Source organism: Micropterus dolomieu, linkage group LG06 (genome assembly GCF_021292245.1).
Source record: "Micropterus dolomieu isolate WLL.071019.BEF.003 ecotype Adirondacks linkage group LG06, ASM2129224v1, whole genome shotgun sequence".
In the NCBI taxonomy this organism is placed as follows: domain Eukaryota; kingdom Metazoa; phylum Chordata; class Actinopteri; order Centrarchiformes; family Centrarchidae; genus Micropterus; species Micropterus dolomieu.
Genome location: NC_060155.1, coordinates 12,853,097 through 12,871,346, shown reverse-complemented (window position 1 = coordinate 12,871,346; position 18,250 = coordinate 12,853,097). Strand labels below are relative to the sequence as shown.

The window sequence follows — 18,250 nt, the reverse complement described above, 5'->3', positions numbered from 1 at the left end:
GTCCGACAGGGCAGAATCGCGAGCTTGACTTACCATGCCCCTTTTAGCCTTTGTTTTGCATCTCATAGTGACGTCGGGGAGGAGACGGAGCAGAATGATATCGAGGTGGGGTACAGGGTAGTCCAGAGTCTCGCTGCTGAAGAGAGTGTGTTTGGTCGGTGCATGTGTGTGTCTGTGTGTGTGTGCAGGGACACTGTGATATTCACCCGAAACGCTAAGCTTTTTTTCTTTTCTTTTCTTTTTTTTGTAGCCTTTGTGTCATTCACTTAACAACCAATCTCATTAGCTGCTGGGCTACAATGGGCTGAATTATTTTCTGTGTAAATAAACCACATGGTGATCCTCAAGGTAAGACCTCTGAAGGTCTTTTTAATCACATAAAAGATGGATTCACCCCAGGAAAAAAAAATCAATGACTACTAGAAAGAACAGGCTGCTTGCTGCTAAAAATAATTGAATAAGACAGTCATTTACAGTAATTTCCATTGAGAAATTAGATTTATACTCCTCAGGGTAAATAGTGAAACGAGTGTAAACTTATAATTATGTGACTGTAATTAATATAACAGGTTGATATATACATGTAGTCTTGACTTGAGAATGATTCTTTGAGCACATATGTAATGGGTAATATAAGAATAGATGGACGGATGTTCAGAAGTGCTGCTACTAGGATTTCAAAGCTAAATTATATGATTATAGCTTATAAACACGTAAAAAACAGGTTGCTTCAAAATAATTTAGTTTTTTTAAGCAAATCTCTTGCTGCAGTGCTTGTTGGTGCAGAACCTTGAATCCATTTTAAAATGTAACTGTTGTAAGTACTTGAAGTCATGACAGCTGTCTATAAGCATCAGGGACATGTCTATTGGCCAACTTGACCCTTGTTAGAAAACAAAACAAATACAAAAAGAGAATACTGCAGCCTGGGACTGCCGAGCCGGGTCACTGGAGATTTTCCAGACAAACGCCGCACAGGGGAGGGGAGGGGAGGAAGAATAAAAAGGACAGGCTCAGAATCTCATTTTAACAGACCGCACACAATCTGGGCTCCCACAGAACTATCTCTGCCTGACCGCTTTCTATTTATCCCTTATCAGTGTTTACCAACCGCTAGTTTTCTTTCATTCACACTGTGAGGCAGTTCTCTTACTATCAGTCAACAGCTGACACCGTGGAACAGCCTCAAAGGCAAGAGGAAGGGATCAAAACTAAACCAAAGCTGTTTAAACAATACAACAGAGGAAATAAATTCATAAATCCTAATTCTTCCCAACCCACAAGGGTATAAGCAGATCCTTTATAGTTAGGCCAACAAACAAAACCACAGCCAATGAGGTACATTACAATCAAGGTAAATTCTGAAATATATTTTTAAAAACAGAAAGGCGGAAATAAATCCCATGTAATATTAATTGGGAACATTTCATAGTCTTGCCCTGTCAAGCAAATATAAGTACATTCATGGAAAGGTTTTTTTCTGTTTTATTTAATTATCTTTTTAGGAAAATCCCACCTGGTTCATCCTTGTTAAGATTTTAGATCATTTTACTGTAATGTAGAACCAAGCTAGAAAATACAACGCCATTATACACAACTAACATTTTATTAAGATTTTCAAAATGTTCTAATAAGTATTGCCTAGTTTTATTGTTTTTTTTAAAATATCTGGTTAGAGTCCACCTCTAAAGCAACCAGAAAGAATTGTTAAAATTACGGTGTAAGCCTATATAATTTATATAATGAGGATTAATGTTATGCACACTAAATTATATATTATACTATTTTACTATTACTGAACTCTAATTTATGCAATATTACTAATAATATTTTAAAGTATTATATATTGCCAGTTTGACACATTCCTGAAAATATATGGATTGTACATTTACACAAGACCAATTTTAAACAATATTAGAAGCTACATAGACAGACTGTTTAAAATATAACATGTTACTGAGAACTAAAGAGATTAAAATTACATTTGAAAGGTATATATCACACTGTTGCTTTACATTTTCCAGTAGGACACACAAACAGCACTGTTGTTCTGTAATACTGTTCAAAAGTTAAGTAATTAATTACATTTATCCTTTCACCAGCTGCTCAACAGCAGATGGATCATTTCTGAGACCTTGTTGAATTAAATCCACATAATTCATTTTCCTGGATTAACCAACTGAAGTTTGAGTAGGGTAAAAAAACAGGTAACACAATAAGTATCAGACTGACATGTATGGTGAGCTTTTTGGTGTGATTTTGTCGTTTACATTATGTGCACCCGACGGCAACTGACTTTGAATTAAAACAAGCTGTTAGAAATCAAAAGATCCCAAAGCCTGAATAACTTTTTATTTTTATTTCTTTGCAAAATTGATGGAAACAGGTGAAAAACTTTTACCCACCACAGAAGTTAACTGTGCAATGCAAACTATGTGAATAAGTTTGCAGTTCTGTTGAGCAGTAGGTACCATGGACAGTTCCTGGAGGTGAACAGAGGTTGCAATTATGTGTTGTGTAGCAACTTACATCCTGCTTTGAGGTGGAGGGTGGGGAGCAGAGAGGAATAATGCCTCTTACTTATCACTGCTTTACCACACATCCCTGCTATAGCCTGTGCTGCTTTTGTAATTAAAACAAAGACTAGAGGTGTAACTTTATTACCTCGCTTGCAGGTCCTGTCTTCATATGTCATCGTCTCTAAATAACTTGCCAAACTTCTCAAAGGATTATCGAGATGTGACTTTGCTGTGTTACCCAGTGTCCTTTGTTGCTCTTTTCTTGTTTGTTGGGAGATGCGAGCTGACTCAAATAAGCTGATGGAGTTATGATTAAATGGATGCTAACAGGCAGAATGACAAGTGGCATTTCAATTTATTTTGCCACTGAAAACGTTCAAAATTTTCCACTGAAATTCTCCAAACCGAAAAATTATTTAACACCTCAATCACAGAGTAAAATGTCTCTGAAAGACATGGCAATAGATAAGCAGATGTTGTTGGTTTACATCGTTGACTCTATAGGTTGTATTGTTTATTCTCTGTTGATCAAAAGAATACAGAGCAAAATCTAAGGAGACATTGAAGTTAAGATAATATCAGGACTGTAAATTTATCCTCTAACATAGACCTGATCTCTGCACTTGTTTAAAACAGTGATCAACTTAAAGGTGGGTCATCAAGGTGATTCTGAGCCATTAGTGTGCCGCAAGTTACAAGTAAATGATGAACTTTTCTAACCAGTATCTGTCCTCCTAAATCAATAGTTGCTCTAGAGACTGTCAAGTGCTATGGCTCCTCTGAACTTGTTCAAAGCTAAGACTTGCATATAACACAAAAGTTCACAATTTTAGACTGTGTATCGATCACACTACATTCAGCATTAGCCTATAATTTTTAAACTTTGACTCAGTTACAACGCAAATAATTACAAATATTCCGAACAGAATATAATTTTGTGGCCCTGCTGAATTTGTGCCCACAAATTACAAGACAAAAGCTGATTTGTAGACAATTATACTGTCAAACTGAACTCAGTATTAGCATATAGTTAATAAACAAAGACTTAAATGTAAAGTACAGAAAGCCACAACAGGATGCTTTAAAATACTTCACTGACTGTTCAAATATGTTACTGGAACACAGAGTCAATGTTTAAGTGCATTAGGCTCAGTGGTCTTGTATGTACAGCTGTCACTGTCAAAGCCACAGGCAACCTGACAATGCTTTGTCTCTGCACACAATATGAACATGTGTTCTTCTAAGACAAGCTTATACTCCACACAAATGCTGTGAATTTAATCTAGGTAGACAGTATCTCATGCTATCTGGATGATCAAAAATAGGTCATGCCTCTCAAAAAACAGTTTGAGCCATTTAATCTCCTCTGAAACTGTCTGAAACCTGGACAGAAGCTGCGCTCGCTTTCCAGCAAAGATTTTAAGAACACTGATTTGTATCAAGCAAACAATGTTCATCACCAGTGCAATATTTCCTACATACTTCCTGACACAGTTCAAAACAACTGCCGGCAAAAATCTATTTTACATAATCTCGCAAAATCCACGGAGCACTTTAGCTGTAAATCTCGGTGCAAATCTGAATAAGTTTCTAGCACTTGTCCGTTTCAGCTCCTGTTTTAGATTTCATATGACAGCATCTAACAGCTTGAGCTAAAAGGCTTGTCGTTCACAAATGCGATACAGAGTATCAGTGATGATAAATGCTGACCAAACTGACAGTACATTCAATAAAAAGAACTTTGACACCAACCTAGCGCTGTGATCCAAAAAGTTTGATTTTCTCCCAGTCTCTTGATAGCTGAGCTGGTGCTGTGGCTTTGAAAGGTAGTCCCCAGGAATATGACATACTGTGCCTTTGACAGCCTCGAGATAAGCACCTGCGTTCGGGTCCCTTTTTACGTCACACCTCCCCATTCACAGCCCTTCAACATGATGCACATTTGCACATCAACAGCCACCAACCCCCCTCCTCGCTCTACTCCCACATCCGCAAAACACACAAACAGGCACACAAGAAGGCAGATGCGCGCACTAGCCTCTACTCATGCGCGCGTACACTCGCACACAGACACATGCATAGACACCACAGATTTTGTGTGCGCTTAGTGAAGATGCAACATACATGCAGGCAAACACACACATTTACACACGTACACACTCACAGGTAATTTATTCCTTTTTTTAACTCCTTCACCCAGCCTTATTCATATATCGATCCTTATTCTATGTGTTTAAAAAAAACAAAAAACTTTCACTTGCTTTGTCATAAGACCGAGGCATATGCCCTCCCAAGCTCCTCATACATCACTCATCATGCAAATGAGAGGGAATGTCACTCCTCAGCAGCAGATGGCCAGGGATGATAACAATGGCTCAACAGACCAGTTTCAATGTCTGCGACTTTATCGCTACGGCAACAACGAAAATAGATGATATGAAATCCTTGTCTGTTAATTTCATTTCCCCCCCTTTTTAATGTTTGTACCTGTCAGTCTGTTTCATTTCTCCTGGACCATTTGAATGTAAAAGCTTTGTCCGAGGTTTTCTGTCACCAGAAGTCTGGCTATCAGTAAAAGGCAGAGACCTGGAAATGATTTTTGGTGACTACGGAAGGCTGCTGCCTAGCAGTTATTCAAGTAATTAGGTGTAATTCCTCCCTGTAGGCCATGTTAGCCTCCTGAGTTAGCTCATGCGTTCGACAGGCCTGGATAGAGACAGGGAAGAATAAAAGAAGAAAGGGGCCCTGAGAAATCACCAATGCAGCTTTTCAAACACAACACCCCCCCCAGCCAAAGTGATGTCACCCTGCGTCCTGCTGACTCCTGTTCATACAAGCCCCCATAGCAGAGAGTAAACAGTGGAAGCGTTTAGCAAACAGGGCCAGATTACAATGACAAAGGCAACCACACTTCTGGTTGGAGCCTGGGGCGAGCGGGGCAAAAGAGGGGGGTGGGATGGTGTGGCTCAGGATTTAAAATAAGTGATACCCAAGAGGGGGCCCCCCTCAAGAGTAGCGTAGCCCCTTCCCAGCTGATGGTAGGGGCCACCCAAACATGCTTATCTGTCGGTGATGCCCCCCCTCTGTCCCCGGGGACTGACGTGTGAACACAATATGTAATAATAATGTATTTTCAGTTCTTTTTTCTGTGATTTGTGCATTTGGTTATGCAAGGCTGGGGACTTGAGGATGGAGAATATCATTACTTAAGGTTTGGCAGTTGATCATCACCTTGTTTAATGCCTCATTTGAAAGTCTAATTTCTAACTGTCTTCAAGAGCCAATTCATGGTACACTGTGAAAGAGACATACAAAGAGAGTAGACCTGCTCTGTTTCCCCCCTCTTTTCACCATTTGTGCCGGATATTCATAAAAACATATGAAAGTAAAGAATCATCTATCTAAGCATCTTATCCAATAACATATTCTTTGTTTGCTGATGCAGACAATCTCTCTGCGAGGACACAACAAGCTTGTTCTAAGGATGATTATTTCATGTCCCGAGCTAGACATCAGTATTTCTGGGAGAAAACACAAAAAGAATCAACTCATGTAAAGCAATCTTGACAAATTGCGAGAGAGCAACATATTGAAGACTACACTGCACTGCCATTACAAAATGTAACATTTTCTTTTGGCCCTAACATCTGTTCAAATCTCTAAAAAAAAAAGAGAGAGAGAGAGAGAGAGAGAGAGACATCGGTCAGAGCAGGCATAGAACATAAACTAGTGTTTTGTCAAGCTATTTCATCAACTGAAAATGTGGGCATAACTGGAGAGAGCTGATGGAGAAATGAAAGAGGAGTGGGTTGGACAAAATTACATGTCAAACAAGGGTTCACGTTTAAAAAGTCCTGCTCATATTTGTAGAAAGTGTTTGATTGCGTTTAGAAGGGTATTACAATGGGTCACATCTGTGTCTAAAAGCTTTTTGCATTCTGCTGCAAATTATGTAAGCAAAGTGAAGGGTCACAGCACCCTGTTGTTTTGAACACTATACCTTCCTCCTGTGAAACCTACACAAATATGTTTAACTGAATTCTTCTAATGCACTGCAGGATCAAAATGTCAGCAGTATAACTTCAACAAACCCTCATTCAACACCCCACCCTGTAATTTCAACAAAGCAATGCGACTAATTTCACATGGCAGCCCGTACATCCAAACAACAATGCATATTCACACTGTGCCACTGAATATGATAGACGTGCAAAAATCTATATTAAACTGTGGTTAATTTCAGCTATAATGCTTTAAGCTTGGTCGAAAATGACACCAATGTTTCTTCTTGGTGGTACTGAAACCTCATTGTGCAACCACTTGATGCCGCTTGTTCATCACTGAAAGTCACATAAAAGGACTGAATTAAAAATTTAAAAAATGTATTTGCATATGCAAATACAAGGAACCAAACATAAGTACATGTTGTTGATATGGCTCCAGGATGTATAACTATCTTTATGTTAATGTCAGCAGACAGGGGATATTCTTTTGAAAATACAGTATATTTTTCATGGGGATCATTATCTACACTGCATGTCACTGTGTCTCAGTTAAAAGAAATGATTAGATTACTTCCCAGCAATCCCCTTTGGGGCGATTTGTGTGTGTGACCGTGGGCAACCTTACAATATGTTTATTCAGTGTCCTTTGAAGACACTTCAATAACATTTCAAATGTTTTATGGGCAAATATAGGAAGTTTTCTATCTCTGCCTTGAACTGATGCATTTGGATATGGCTCTGTTATATTTTAGTTTGTTTTGCAAACTCACTAAATCTTCCTCTAATGAAGTATAAATTACACAGGTAGTCTTAAAAAACTAATAAAATAACTAAGTTGCCCAAAATACAGTTATACTAGATGTGATCCAAACATGGAACTGTGGTGTTAAAATCACAATTAAGGCTGTATATTGCATGTATGGAAAGTATACTTGCAATTCCTAAATCCGATCTTAGTGCGATTAACTGACCAAAGATCCAGTTTTACAAGATGTGACAGGTGACCACACTTCAACTTTTGTGGTGTGAAAGAATATAACAATTAAGTCTGAACATTGTGTGCATAAACATTCACCAGTAATTCCTAAAACCACATGCACATAGAACGATATTCAATTAACATGGTTACATTTTGTAATTATCTATATAACTGCATGCTTAAATGATTCACCTTATCAGTAAGAACTAAAAGCATCATGCCTTACATTTACTGCCCTCATATGAGAAGATCTGATTACTTACATCCAAGAAATCAATGCATGACTGGTCAGTCGATGTGTGGCCTTTGTGGACCATAGGCCGTGGACTCATTGTGTTGTGTCATTGAGAGGTTAGATCCTGATCTGGGCGTCTTTGGGGGTCCCTGCCCATCTTTTCTACTCAGGCGAGCAGACAATGAAGCAGACACGCCTATAAATGGCCAGATAGGAGCTTGGATGTTCAGCCAAAAACGAGCATCTAAACAATGGTAACAGGTGTGTTTAATGCATGCTTTGATAATGACCTTGGTGGCCGTAATAGTATGTCTAGACACAACTAACAGGAGGCATTTCTGTCTGGTCTCAGAAGTGCTGTGGGTTCCCAATTGCAAGATTCTAAGGAACAGATATTGGTTGGTTTTTAGTCATTAAAACTAAAAGAAAAAATGTGTTAGATGATGTAACATACAGATTTGTTTTAACTGTGACATTGGAAGAATGAGAAGCATCGCAAAAGTTAAGTCTGCCACTCAAAATAATTTTTTCCCCTGTCTTTAAAATATTTGTAGGGTAGTTTGCATAATAAGCTAAAATCATCTTGAGTATTCAGAGATATGCACTTGAATAAATAGCAAAAACTCCATTAATGTGGATGGCTTGCCATTTTTGATTGCGCCAGATACAGGAAGCTTGCTGACATGAACTAAAATGCAAATGCCCTTCGAGCAAAACAAAGAAATTGATTATGAAGTAAGTTTCTTCAGCACAAGTAGCTGGCTTTGAGTGATTAATGGGGGTGGGTCATTGATTTCCCTTTGTTTAGATCTTGGTTAACTTTCTGGAGACACAATTATAATTTGTTTCCAAACAATAAATCCAATCTAGCTTGAGCAAATTAAATTTCCCTGTGGCCTCTTCTGTGTCATTTTACATCTGAAATGGATTGTTATCAAAAGGCATTGCATGTAAATGTCTGCTTTTTCTGTTTATATTTGTTACATTTCTGATTAGATATTGTTTTTCTCAGTATATTGAAAGGTGAGCACCTCCTATTATAAAGCTTAGAAAGAGCTGTTTACAGAGATCTGCATGACTTGTTAACCATGGTGCCAAAGGTTAATCTTCCAATTCTCACTTCAATGGCTGTATGTCACACACATCAACATTTCTGATGAGCCACCTATCTGCATTATATGAGAAATACTGTCTACAACATGCCAACATATTGTGTATTTGTAAAATGAGCACATATTGTATCACTACTTTAGCTCTGCTAAAGGTTGGTGAAATGTTTTTCAGTTATCGCAGCACAATGTACTTTATATTTCTGTATATTTGCAAGTCAAATTGCTGTGTTACAGACTACTTTATTGAAAGGCTTTTGCCATATTCTTTCTATTCTCAGCTTTACAACTTTGAAAACTTCCACAGATCCAGACATTTATACTTCTTGATTTCTCGCATCATCTCTCCAAGATAGTGATAATACGATTTCTGTGTTTTTCGCTGTTGAGAAACAAACTGGATTATGAACAGATCACTACATAAACAGCTTTCTAAAAGGAGGCAGCTATTTTAAAAAAGGCTGAAGAAATGCAAAGAGGGATTTAAATTTTAATTTGAATTTATTCCAGCAAGTGAAAGGTTCTTTTGAGAGGGGATTTCAGCAAAGATGATGGTATTTAAAAGTGATAAACAAGCATCTAAACCTCCAGTGGAAAACAGTCATTTTGCTTCTTTCTAGTGTAGGGGAGGAATTGGGCTTGCTATGGTCACATCAAAAAAATAAGAATAAGTAATAGTAGTAATTAAAATGTAAATAAGCGAGATCCATGGAGATATTTCAACTGATCTCTGTCATAAATTGTGTAATTAACATTTTGTCTTGACACACCTTGTGACTCTGTATGTATAGCTATATGTCCTCAGGTGCAAATTCATGTATTCTGTGTACTTGGCAGAGTGTACTTTATACTGTATATGGATGCTTAAAAAAATCTTTCACACTTATCACATGAAATTTAAATCCTGTGCATCAACACTGGAGAGGAGTATCAGGCGAAGTTCAAAATTGAATGCCTTACAAATTAGGACTTGTTAAGGGCTGTTGTTGTGCAGTTTGAGACAGCATCTGGAAAATTTAGTGCATTTTTAGATGAGTGATGCACTCTGGGCAGTCACGTGTCACATTTCTGTGACAAAGGATGACTAACCAAGGCTGTCATCTATTATATTAATAATATATGGATTATAATGTGAGTGGATTTCAAATGTTTCTATTCTCTCCTAGATGACCACTAAACTTAAGCAGAGAAACCTATGCCACACAAGAAAGACAAAGAGTTACATCATTTTGTTGAACAGTTAATCCGATCATGGACCAGTGTTTGTGCATTTGCTATCTTCGGAAAATGCCAGCAAAGGCGCTAAGTAAACCTATTTTACAAGACTCCCTCACAAGGATACAGTGCCAGTATCGGGATAAAATTTCACACAGCGGCATGGCTCAGTCACATAACCTAAGTAGGCTTAGGAAAATGGAACACTACAAAGTATTTTCACTTTCTTCCTGTATGTCTGTTGCGGCACACAAAATGCTCGGATGACTGATGTGAGTTTTAGCATGAAAGCCAAAGTGAACTAATGGCTGAATAGCATGTAGATACTGTTGTTAATGCTCTGAGATGTTTAAAATGGTAGATTATGGAAGTGTGCACCTGGCATTCTGCAGGCTAGCCTGGCAACACTCCTCCCTTATAATTATAATGAACACACAGTAATTCAGGGTTGAGGCTGAAATACGAATGATGTCCTCTGAGACAGCTTGTTTTAATGGCTATGCAGAAGAGTTCCTAGAAGTGCAGATGGCAGATGCAATGCCTTTCAAGCTATTTACAGATTGTACACTACAAGGTATGGAAAGACCCATAGCGCGAGGCCATATTGCTCTTCTGTCCTCCTGGATTAGACATTAGGCTGGCTCATGAACCACTAATGAAAGCTTAAGATACATTTTAGAGTATGTTTACTGCAATATTGATAGCCCATTATAGTAACAAGTTAGATAGCATATTAGGAAAGAGAGATAAGGGCCCGATAAGGACTGCATGGCCTGTTTGTTTCATCCTAATACCCCACTGTTCTTACATTGTCCACATAGGGGTGCATTTGCTCAGAACTTGAGCCCTCATGTAATCCTTTATTACAGCGTGTCAGAAGCCTAATTTCAGATTTTTGGAAGGATACAAATGTCTAAGAATATAGTAGTCCACATTTTATACTATATGAAACATAGTAGGCTGCAAATAAGGTAAGAGCCAAACGCTACATTGACCAAAATGATGATAAAGAGTAGACTGTAGCCATACATCCCTTATATTACCAACTTTTGGATCTCAAAATAAACAAGGAACCATTAGAACTGCCTCCTCCAAGAATCAATAGTGGAGTCAATGTACATACTTTAAATATAAACATAATTGTATAATTTTAACACAAATAATGACAATGTTTCACTCATGATTTTTAAAAGGCAAATTGTACCTTGTGCACTGAAAATATTTCACCACTGTAAAATCTTCCTTTACATAGAGTAGAATAGTTAATATATCTCTATCCCTGGCACAGTCCCAAACCTGTATAAAAGAGCGTGGAGCCTTTGAATCAGACCACTACTGTGATACAAGAGCAGGTACTGAAACAACAAAAATGTTGTCCAAGAAAAAGTTTTGCTGCATTAAAGTCACATAGGAGCCACATTAGCATGTGAAAAGAATAAACAGAGGCATTCTCAGTTACACACTCCACCTGGCTGCTAACCAACGTCCTTGTCAGAAGTCCACCCACCGCACTGGCTAACACTGAAAGACCTCCTGGGGACCGCAGTGACCATTCACTCGGTTCTCTCTTTTTCCCATGCACCTGTGACTGTTTTTGTGTTTGCTATTTTTTGCTTTGTCTTTTTCTGGCAACACTGTATCATCGGAGACACACTTTCCCTCAAAAGGAATTCTCCTGCCCAACAATGTGGTTTGTTTGTTCACCGGATATGGCAGGCCAGAGAGTCAAATGAAAAAAAAAAACAAGTCACCACAGTAATAATTAACATTGCCACAAGAAAAATAAGCTGAGAGACACAGTAGTATGAATTGACTTGAAATAAGAAAATAAGGTACTTTTACCAACTGGTTTCTTGCCGAGTTGGGGGGCTTCACAGGTGCAGTTGGAAAGGCTCTCCTCCTTACTCTCCTCGGACGGCTCATCCGGCTTCTCCATGGTCCTGGACCTTAGAGAGCTGCTTTTCCTTTTTCCAAAGGACTTTGCCACAATCGCTTTGTCCGCTCCTTTCATTGTTTTCTGTAAAACACATTTACAGCATGACTTCCCAGGTTTATCCCTCTTGTGAGCCATCTGCCCCCTTTTTTGGCTCTCAATAAACCTGGGCTCATCTTTCCCAAACCCAAAGTAAGGGAGAATTAGGGCATTGTGTGCATATGCATTCTCTTAAGCATTCCAGAAAATTTCCTGATTGCCCTGGCATCTTTTTTAGAGAGCGCTTGGACATTGTTTTTCTCCTGACATTTTGCAGTCCTGTGTGGAGAGAGTGCTACTGATTGAAACAGTATAAAACAATACTTTGCAAAGTACCCACACAGTAAACAGTAGATGGGAACTGAAAAAAACAAACATGTTTTCACATTTAATCCAACTTAAAGGAAATAAAAATAGCACATTATGCCCTAATTGAGTGCTGTACAGTCCGCAAATACTATTACAAGGCCGATCAGGATTAGCAGTGGAACATACCTAGTTATCTATTTCTGAGTGCCAAGACTGCTAGCAGTGGGCAACTAAATTTCAAAAGCTGGCAAATCCAGTTGTCTCCTAAATACAGAAAGTACTTAAATCCAGAGCTAACAGAAGAAAAAGACGGATAAAGGGTGCTCTGCATATCACCGAAAAGCTTGTGCACTTTTCAGAATCACTGGCTAGGTTAAACAAATATGCTAAGTAGAGATCAAAACAATCCTTTGATCTGCAGCCTAGTTTCCAGAGGAATAGCTTGGCTGTTGTTGTAAATAACTTGTATAAATCTATATACCATTTTGCCTTCAGGTAATATCAAAAGTGCCAGGGATTCACAGGCAAATACCTTGTGGTTAGGAAATAGATCAGATAAAAGCATATAAATATTTCAGCAACATTGCACTCTGTAATTTATGTATTACAGCTGAGTTTTTAACCCCATATGATCATTTCACTTTAAGTTACTAAACATTAAAACATCAATGAGAAATATCTGATAGCAAAATTACATTCTACCCTTTTCTATTTTGTAGTTTGGAAAAATGTTCCTACCTTCAGCATGCCATTCAGGTCAAACACAGTGTAAAACATTGTGCTAAACTTCATACAAAAGAGGCTTGAAGAATCAGAATGCAGAAGCTATGCAACTTGCTGACTAACTTTGCCCTCTGTTTTGATCGAGCACACAAAGAAAAACGCTGTCCATTCAAAACAGACAGCATAACTCTTTTCAGAGAGGGGGGACCGTGAACAAACGAGGCCATGTCCTGAGCTGCAGTCAGTTTCCCGTCAGGCCTGCACAGTGCACGGTGAGGGCCACAGGGACTGGGACCGGCTGACACCACACTCACGGGCAACAGAACAACTTTTGTGCACATTATCCTTCTCTGGAGCTTTTTTCTGTTTTCCCAAATTTAAAAAGTTTATTTTTTCGTTTGCAGTTTGCTTTACCTCAACCTCTTTGGTCATAGTTCATAAACACGTAGTCAAAATTAACAAACTAGTCTAAATTTAATAGCAATAATAATCTACAGTAGTATATTATTATCATCATGATAAAACAGCACATAGCAAACAAAACAAATAAAAGTTTTCACTTGTAAAGATTTTGACACATTTACTCCATCAAAGACCTGCATACTACAAATTAAACAAAATTAAAGATACAAATTTAGCTTTGGTAAAAATGTAATGCCAATACCTATTTGATTTGATACTATGCTCACAAACAGAAATGATGATGTTAGCTAACACAGACAGAATTACTAACTAGCTAACTTACTTTCTAGCTAGCTTAACATACTGGTTCACTGACTAGCTTAAATTAACTTAACATGAGCATAGTCGTCTCAAGAATTGCTGTAACCAAACAATTTTTAAAAAATGGTTTAATAAAGCCTTAAATGCAGGAAAAAGGCCATTTGAACAAAAGCATTTTTTTTTTAAATTGCAGGTATCATATATATGGAATAGCCCGTTAAGATACATTAAAATAGGAAACAATGAGATGCTTTGTTAACTGACAAATTAGCATAGACTGAACTTCAAGTTGTTACTCATTACTCTTTACTCTTACTACTCATTACTCATTACAATTAATACTTTATTTTTTTGAGAATGTCATTATGTTTCTTAAAAAATACACATCCCAGATTCTCCTTTATTTGCTGTTATTGCAAACAGGTTGTGCTAGCTAACATAGTAGGCAACATATTAGAAGACAACTTCATGTGGTCTGTAATGACTGTTAAAGTTTTTGGTAATGCTATCATGTTGATTCAAAAACACAGGACACCAGATTTCCCCATAATGTAGCCTAAGTATTTGCTACAGCATTGTGACTTTCGTAAAACTGTATTTTCACCCTACTAAGATAGATTTTCTTAAGAAACATTCATATCAGGTATTGAAACACCACATTCAAAACATGTTTCATGTGGAAGGTAACTCTTTTAAATAGCCGAGCCTGCTCATTCACGCCTCTGATGTCCTATCTTACTGTGAATGCTATGTATATGCTGTATGTGAATGTACATTGAGTGTTTCATGTGTTATGTGACTGTGGCTGAGATAACGCATCTTAAGCGACTTGGTGGTTTAATAAAGGTGAAATGAAAACTTGTATGACTTTAATAAAGGTGAAATGAAAACTTGTATGACTTTAATAAAGGTGAAATTAAAACTTGTATGACTTTCAAGAATCACAGTAAGATTTAGGAAAGGTAGACAGGTGTGAATCTTCATGAAAGAGGTATTGCCTAATCTCATTAATACAAACTATTTTTTACTGCTGGGCAGTGTTTAAAATCCTAAAAGCTCATCTTAGGTGTTTGAAGGATATCATGGGAGCTTTATCTAGCTTCTCCAGAGTCCTGAAAAACAATTTTGAGAGAGAACAGAATGTACCATATTCTTGACCCGTCTGCCTCAGATGCTTGCTGTATATGGAACTGAATACTGGACGTGAATTGTATCATTCTCTGTGTCAACTTGTTAAATGGCAGTTGCTGTAGTGGAGTGGTGAGAGCGGCACATATGCATTATAGGAGAAAATTGTGAAATGACAGATTCCGGGTGTGATACTGAGGGAATGACTAACTAATAGGAGGGGTGCTCCAGGCTGTTAGCTTTGAAAAGCAGTTTGCACATTACTTTATCTTGTCAATCAGATTCCTGGAATGGAAGAGGTGACTGATAACTTGAATTAATTATTTTCTTATTGCATGCATGTGTTAATTCATGTTAATTTATGTCCCTTACAGGCCCAAGCCAGAATATCCAGAGTAAAGCGCCACCTCTGGCACCCAGATCACCACACCACTCTCTTTGCATATATTTATATCAAATGAAAGACTTTTTTTAATCCTGTTGGAACAAGGACTGACTGCCAAATTTGATTTTTAAATGTACTTTTAAGCTGTTCATGGTTTACGTTTGCATTTTTTCTTAACAACTGAACAACATGGAGCAGTATTTACGGCTATGATGGGATTTGAAAGTTACAGATTATTTTTTATAAGTAAATCCTGCCCCTTAAAACATACCCCCTTTCTTCAAAACACAGTTAAATAATGTAGCACAGAGTCAACAGTCATAAGGCATACCATCTACATTCTCTATTTCTATATGTGGTGCATTTTTTTAAATGATGTGGTTCACCCTCCAAAGGTCTAAGGTTTACATTCATAAACATGCTTTTACTGTATTTGATGACAAACAAGAGCAGCGGCAATTCTGTAGAATGCACAGAGCACACTTTAAACAATTGCATTTCACTAAACATCTTTAAACATTTTGACAAATTTAACTTCCCCTGAACACAGAGGATAAGAGGAAAAACATTTCTCTGATGAGAACAGAAACAGCAAGAAGTTCTAACAAGGAAAAGCCTGCCAGGTGGCGAACTGGCTGCACCAACAGAACGCACAATCTGTCTGCTTCTCCTTCCAAACCATTGACAGCTGCCATCACCAGCCTTGCACACTCGCACTCAGTGGCTCCTCAGCTCCCTGCCCATCCCTCTTTAGTGTTTCCTGCTAACCTCAGAGACAGGGTCACCTGGCCCCCTAGTTGCCCGTCTGTGGGGCCCTGCTGGCCCCCTGGAGACCTGCCTGCATGGGGATGCATGGCTAACAGAGGTCTAGCAAATCCTCTTTAATATGCAAACCAGGGGGCTATTCCTTTGACCTGAGACCATAGCTTTTCTAACAGTGAAATCCAAAAATATTCAAGTGATGTACAACGATGAGATTTGATGAGCAGTTTTTGATCTGCAGTCTATTTGATATTGAATATTATCAGAGAAAAACGGTAGAGTATTCAGGTATTTTCTCCTAGCAGGAAGGATATTTCACTTTAATTAAAGTGAGTGAATACCATTATGTTCTCCTCAACCAATTTGAAAAAAATAACAATCTACACTTTTAACATTTTTGTAAAATTGGAACAGCATTTCTCCACTGAGTAAAACCTAAGCACACAGATGCACAGAGGCTAAACTGAAGAGTGTTCCACAAAGCTAGCATTGCAACTGGTCTAAAAATAAAACCTGGCAAAGTTATTCTGATCCCTTATTGGTCCCATAGTTTGATTTCACATTTAGCATTTGCATTCCCCTCCGCATAAACATTTCATTCTTCCCTTCCTGCAGTACAATGAGACTTGAGTGACTTTGGCAGCAGATTTTGGATCGGTGCTCCTGAATCCACCAGTGTATGTTATCAGCAGGTAAACAAGCTTTCGAACAAAGCCATAATGGAACTGCAAGCGGCATAAAGAGGCTCATCTCAAAAGCTATACAACCCATCAAAGCTGGTGTCATTTCCTCAATACTGCACTGCAGCTGGAAAATGCATGGCTGTTAGTTACAGTTTAAATCGCCTGTCTATTTTCAGACACTTCAGAACTATTTGTATTGATTATTTACTTGTCAGTAAGCAGCCAGATTACCAAAATAAAACAACAGATTTTTAATGTTTACTGGATTCTTTTCCGTTTTTTGTTTTGTGGTAGGAAATCAAAAACTGTGTCATGCACTAAATTAATGGGATTTGCACTATAGGGTATTTGAATAATTATTTTCCACTGAAAATGAAATACTTCTATCTATATTTGGAAGGATTACTGATGGCATTGAACTTAATAATTTGCACTTTAAATACGTAGTTAAGTTATAGCCTACACTTTCTGCTCACCAGATGCAATCTTGTTAGCCACACGCCTGGATGCTTGTCACCAAACTTTCCACATATTTGCCTTTTGGGTACAGCTCATATGCACAACTAAACCTACGCACTCTCCTCCCAGTGAGTGGAGAAGCCTCAAAGCTTTCCTTTCATATGCTGCATTATCTCTATGGCGGTAATTATCCATAAAACTATGCCATCAGATGGTGATGATTTCCAATATGAACCCAATAAATGTGTTTAAATTTTGAATTATCATATTTATGTGGATATGTGTTACTAATAGTGATTATGTTTGTCATGTGGGTAGAAAATCAAGCATCCTTATATTGCGCGCTCTCACATATTTCCCAGACATTTCATCACACATTTAATCTGCCCCTGTCTAAGATTTTCTACTGAACCTGTAGTCAAGGCAGAGAGGGGACAATAACGGATGAGATTATGAAGCATGTCTGTTAAAGCATGTCTGTTTGATCATCATTCTGTTTAGGTGAAGTTCTCTTCTTGGTCTCTTCAGTCCCTGACAGCAGATATATAACATAATCTCTTCCCCTAACCCTTTTCTTAGGCATGAATAGGGTGGAAATGTGATGGCATTAAGTCGATTTACTCCTTGGTTTGCAGTTTCAGCCTTAATGCCTCTTGGCTCTTCTTCAACACACTCGTTCCATTTAGATTTCGAAAATATAAATGTTATGTTAAGGCTTTCCTATTTATTTTCATTTACCATCATTTGAAGTTCATGCATATATTTACTCTACAAATAATGCTTGTTTATTTGCAGCTCCGTCTATCTAGTATAGTGTCAGAGATATTGGGAAATCAAATACAACTTGTGTATTATCTTCAGATACACAGGATATCAGTAACAAAGGGTGAGATCTAAGACTGGATGACATTCTTTGAGTTGTCAGACATAATTTTGATATTTCCCATTTACTCATCTAAACCTTAATTTAGTGCCTCCAGCATATGTTGACATGCAAAGAAAAGACATTATACTGTGCCTTTGAATTTCAGCTGATGGTATTTGA

General features: G+C 37.9%; 1 protein-coding gene across 3 annotated transcripts in view; it reads right to left on the bottom strand.

Moving 5' to 3' along the window:
• The window catches only part of st18 (ST18 C2H2C-type zinc finger transcription factor), a 39,379-nt gene extending 26,164 nt beyond the window's left edge, over window positions 1–13,215 (bottom strand). For all 3 annotated transcript variants that reach the window (XM_046051986.1, XM_046051987.1, XM_046051988.1), the window contains exons 1-2: window positions 13,081–13,215; window positions 11,904–12,078 (exon numbers count right to left, since the gene is read on the bottom strand). In XM_046051986.1, coding sequence (XP_045907942.1) covers window positions 11,904–12,078; window positions 13,081–13,134 — 229 coding nt within the window. In that variant the 5' untranslated portion in view covers window positions 13,135–13,215. The remainder of the gene's footprint in view (window positions 1–11,903; window positions 12,079–13,080) is intronic.
• Window positions 13,216–18,250: the final 5,035 nt, after the last annotated feature.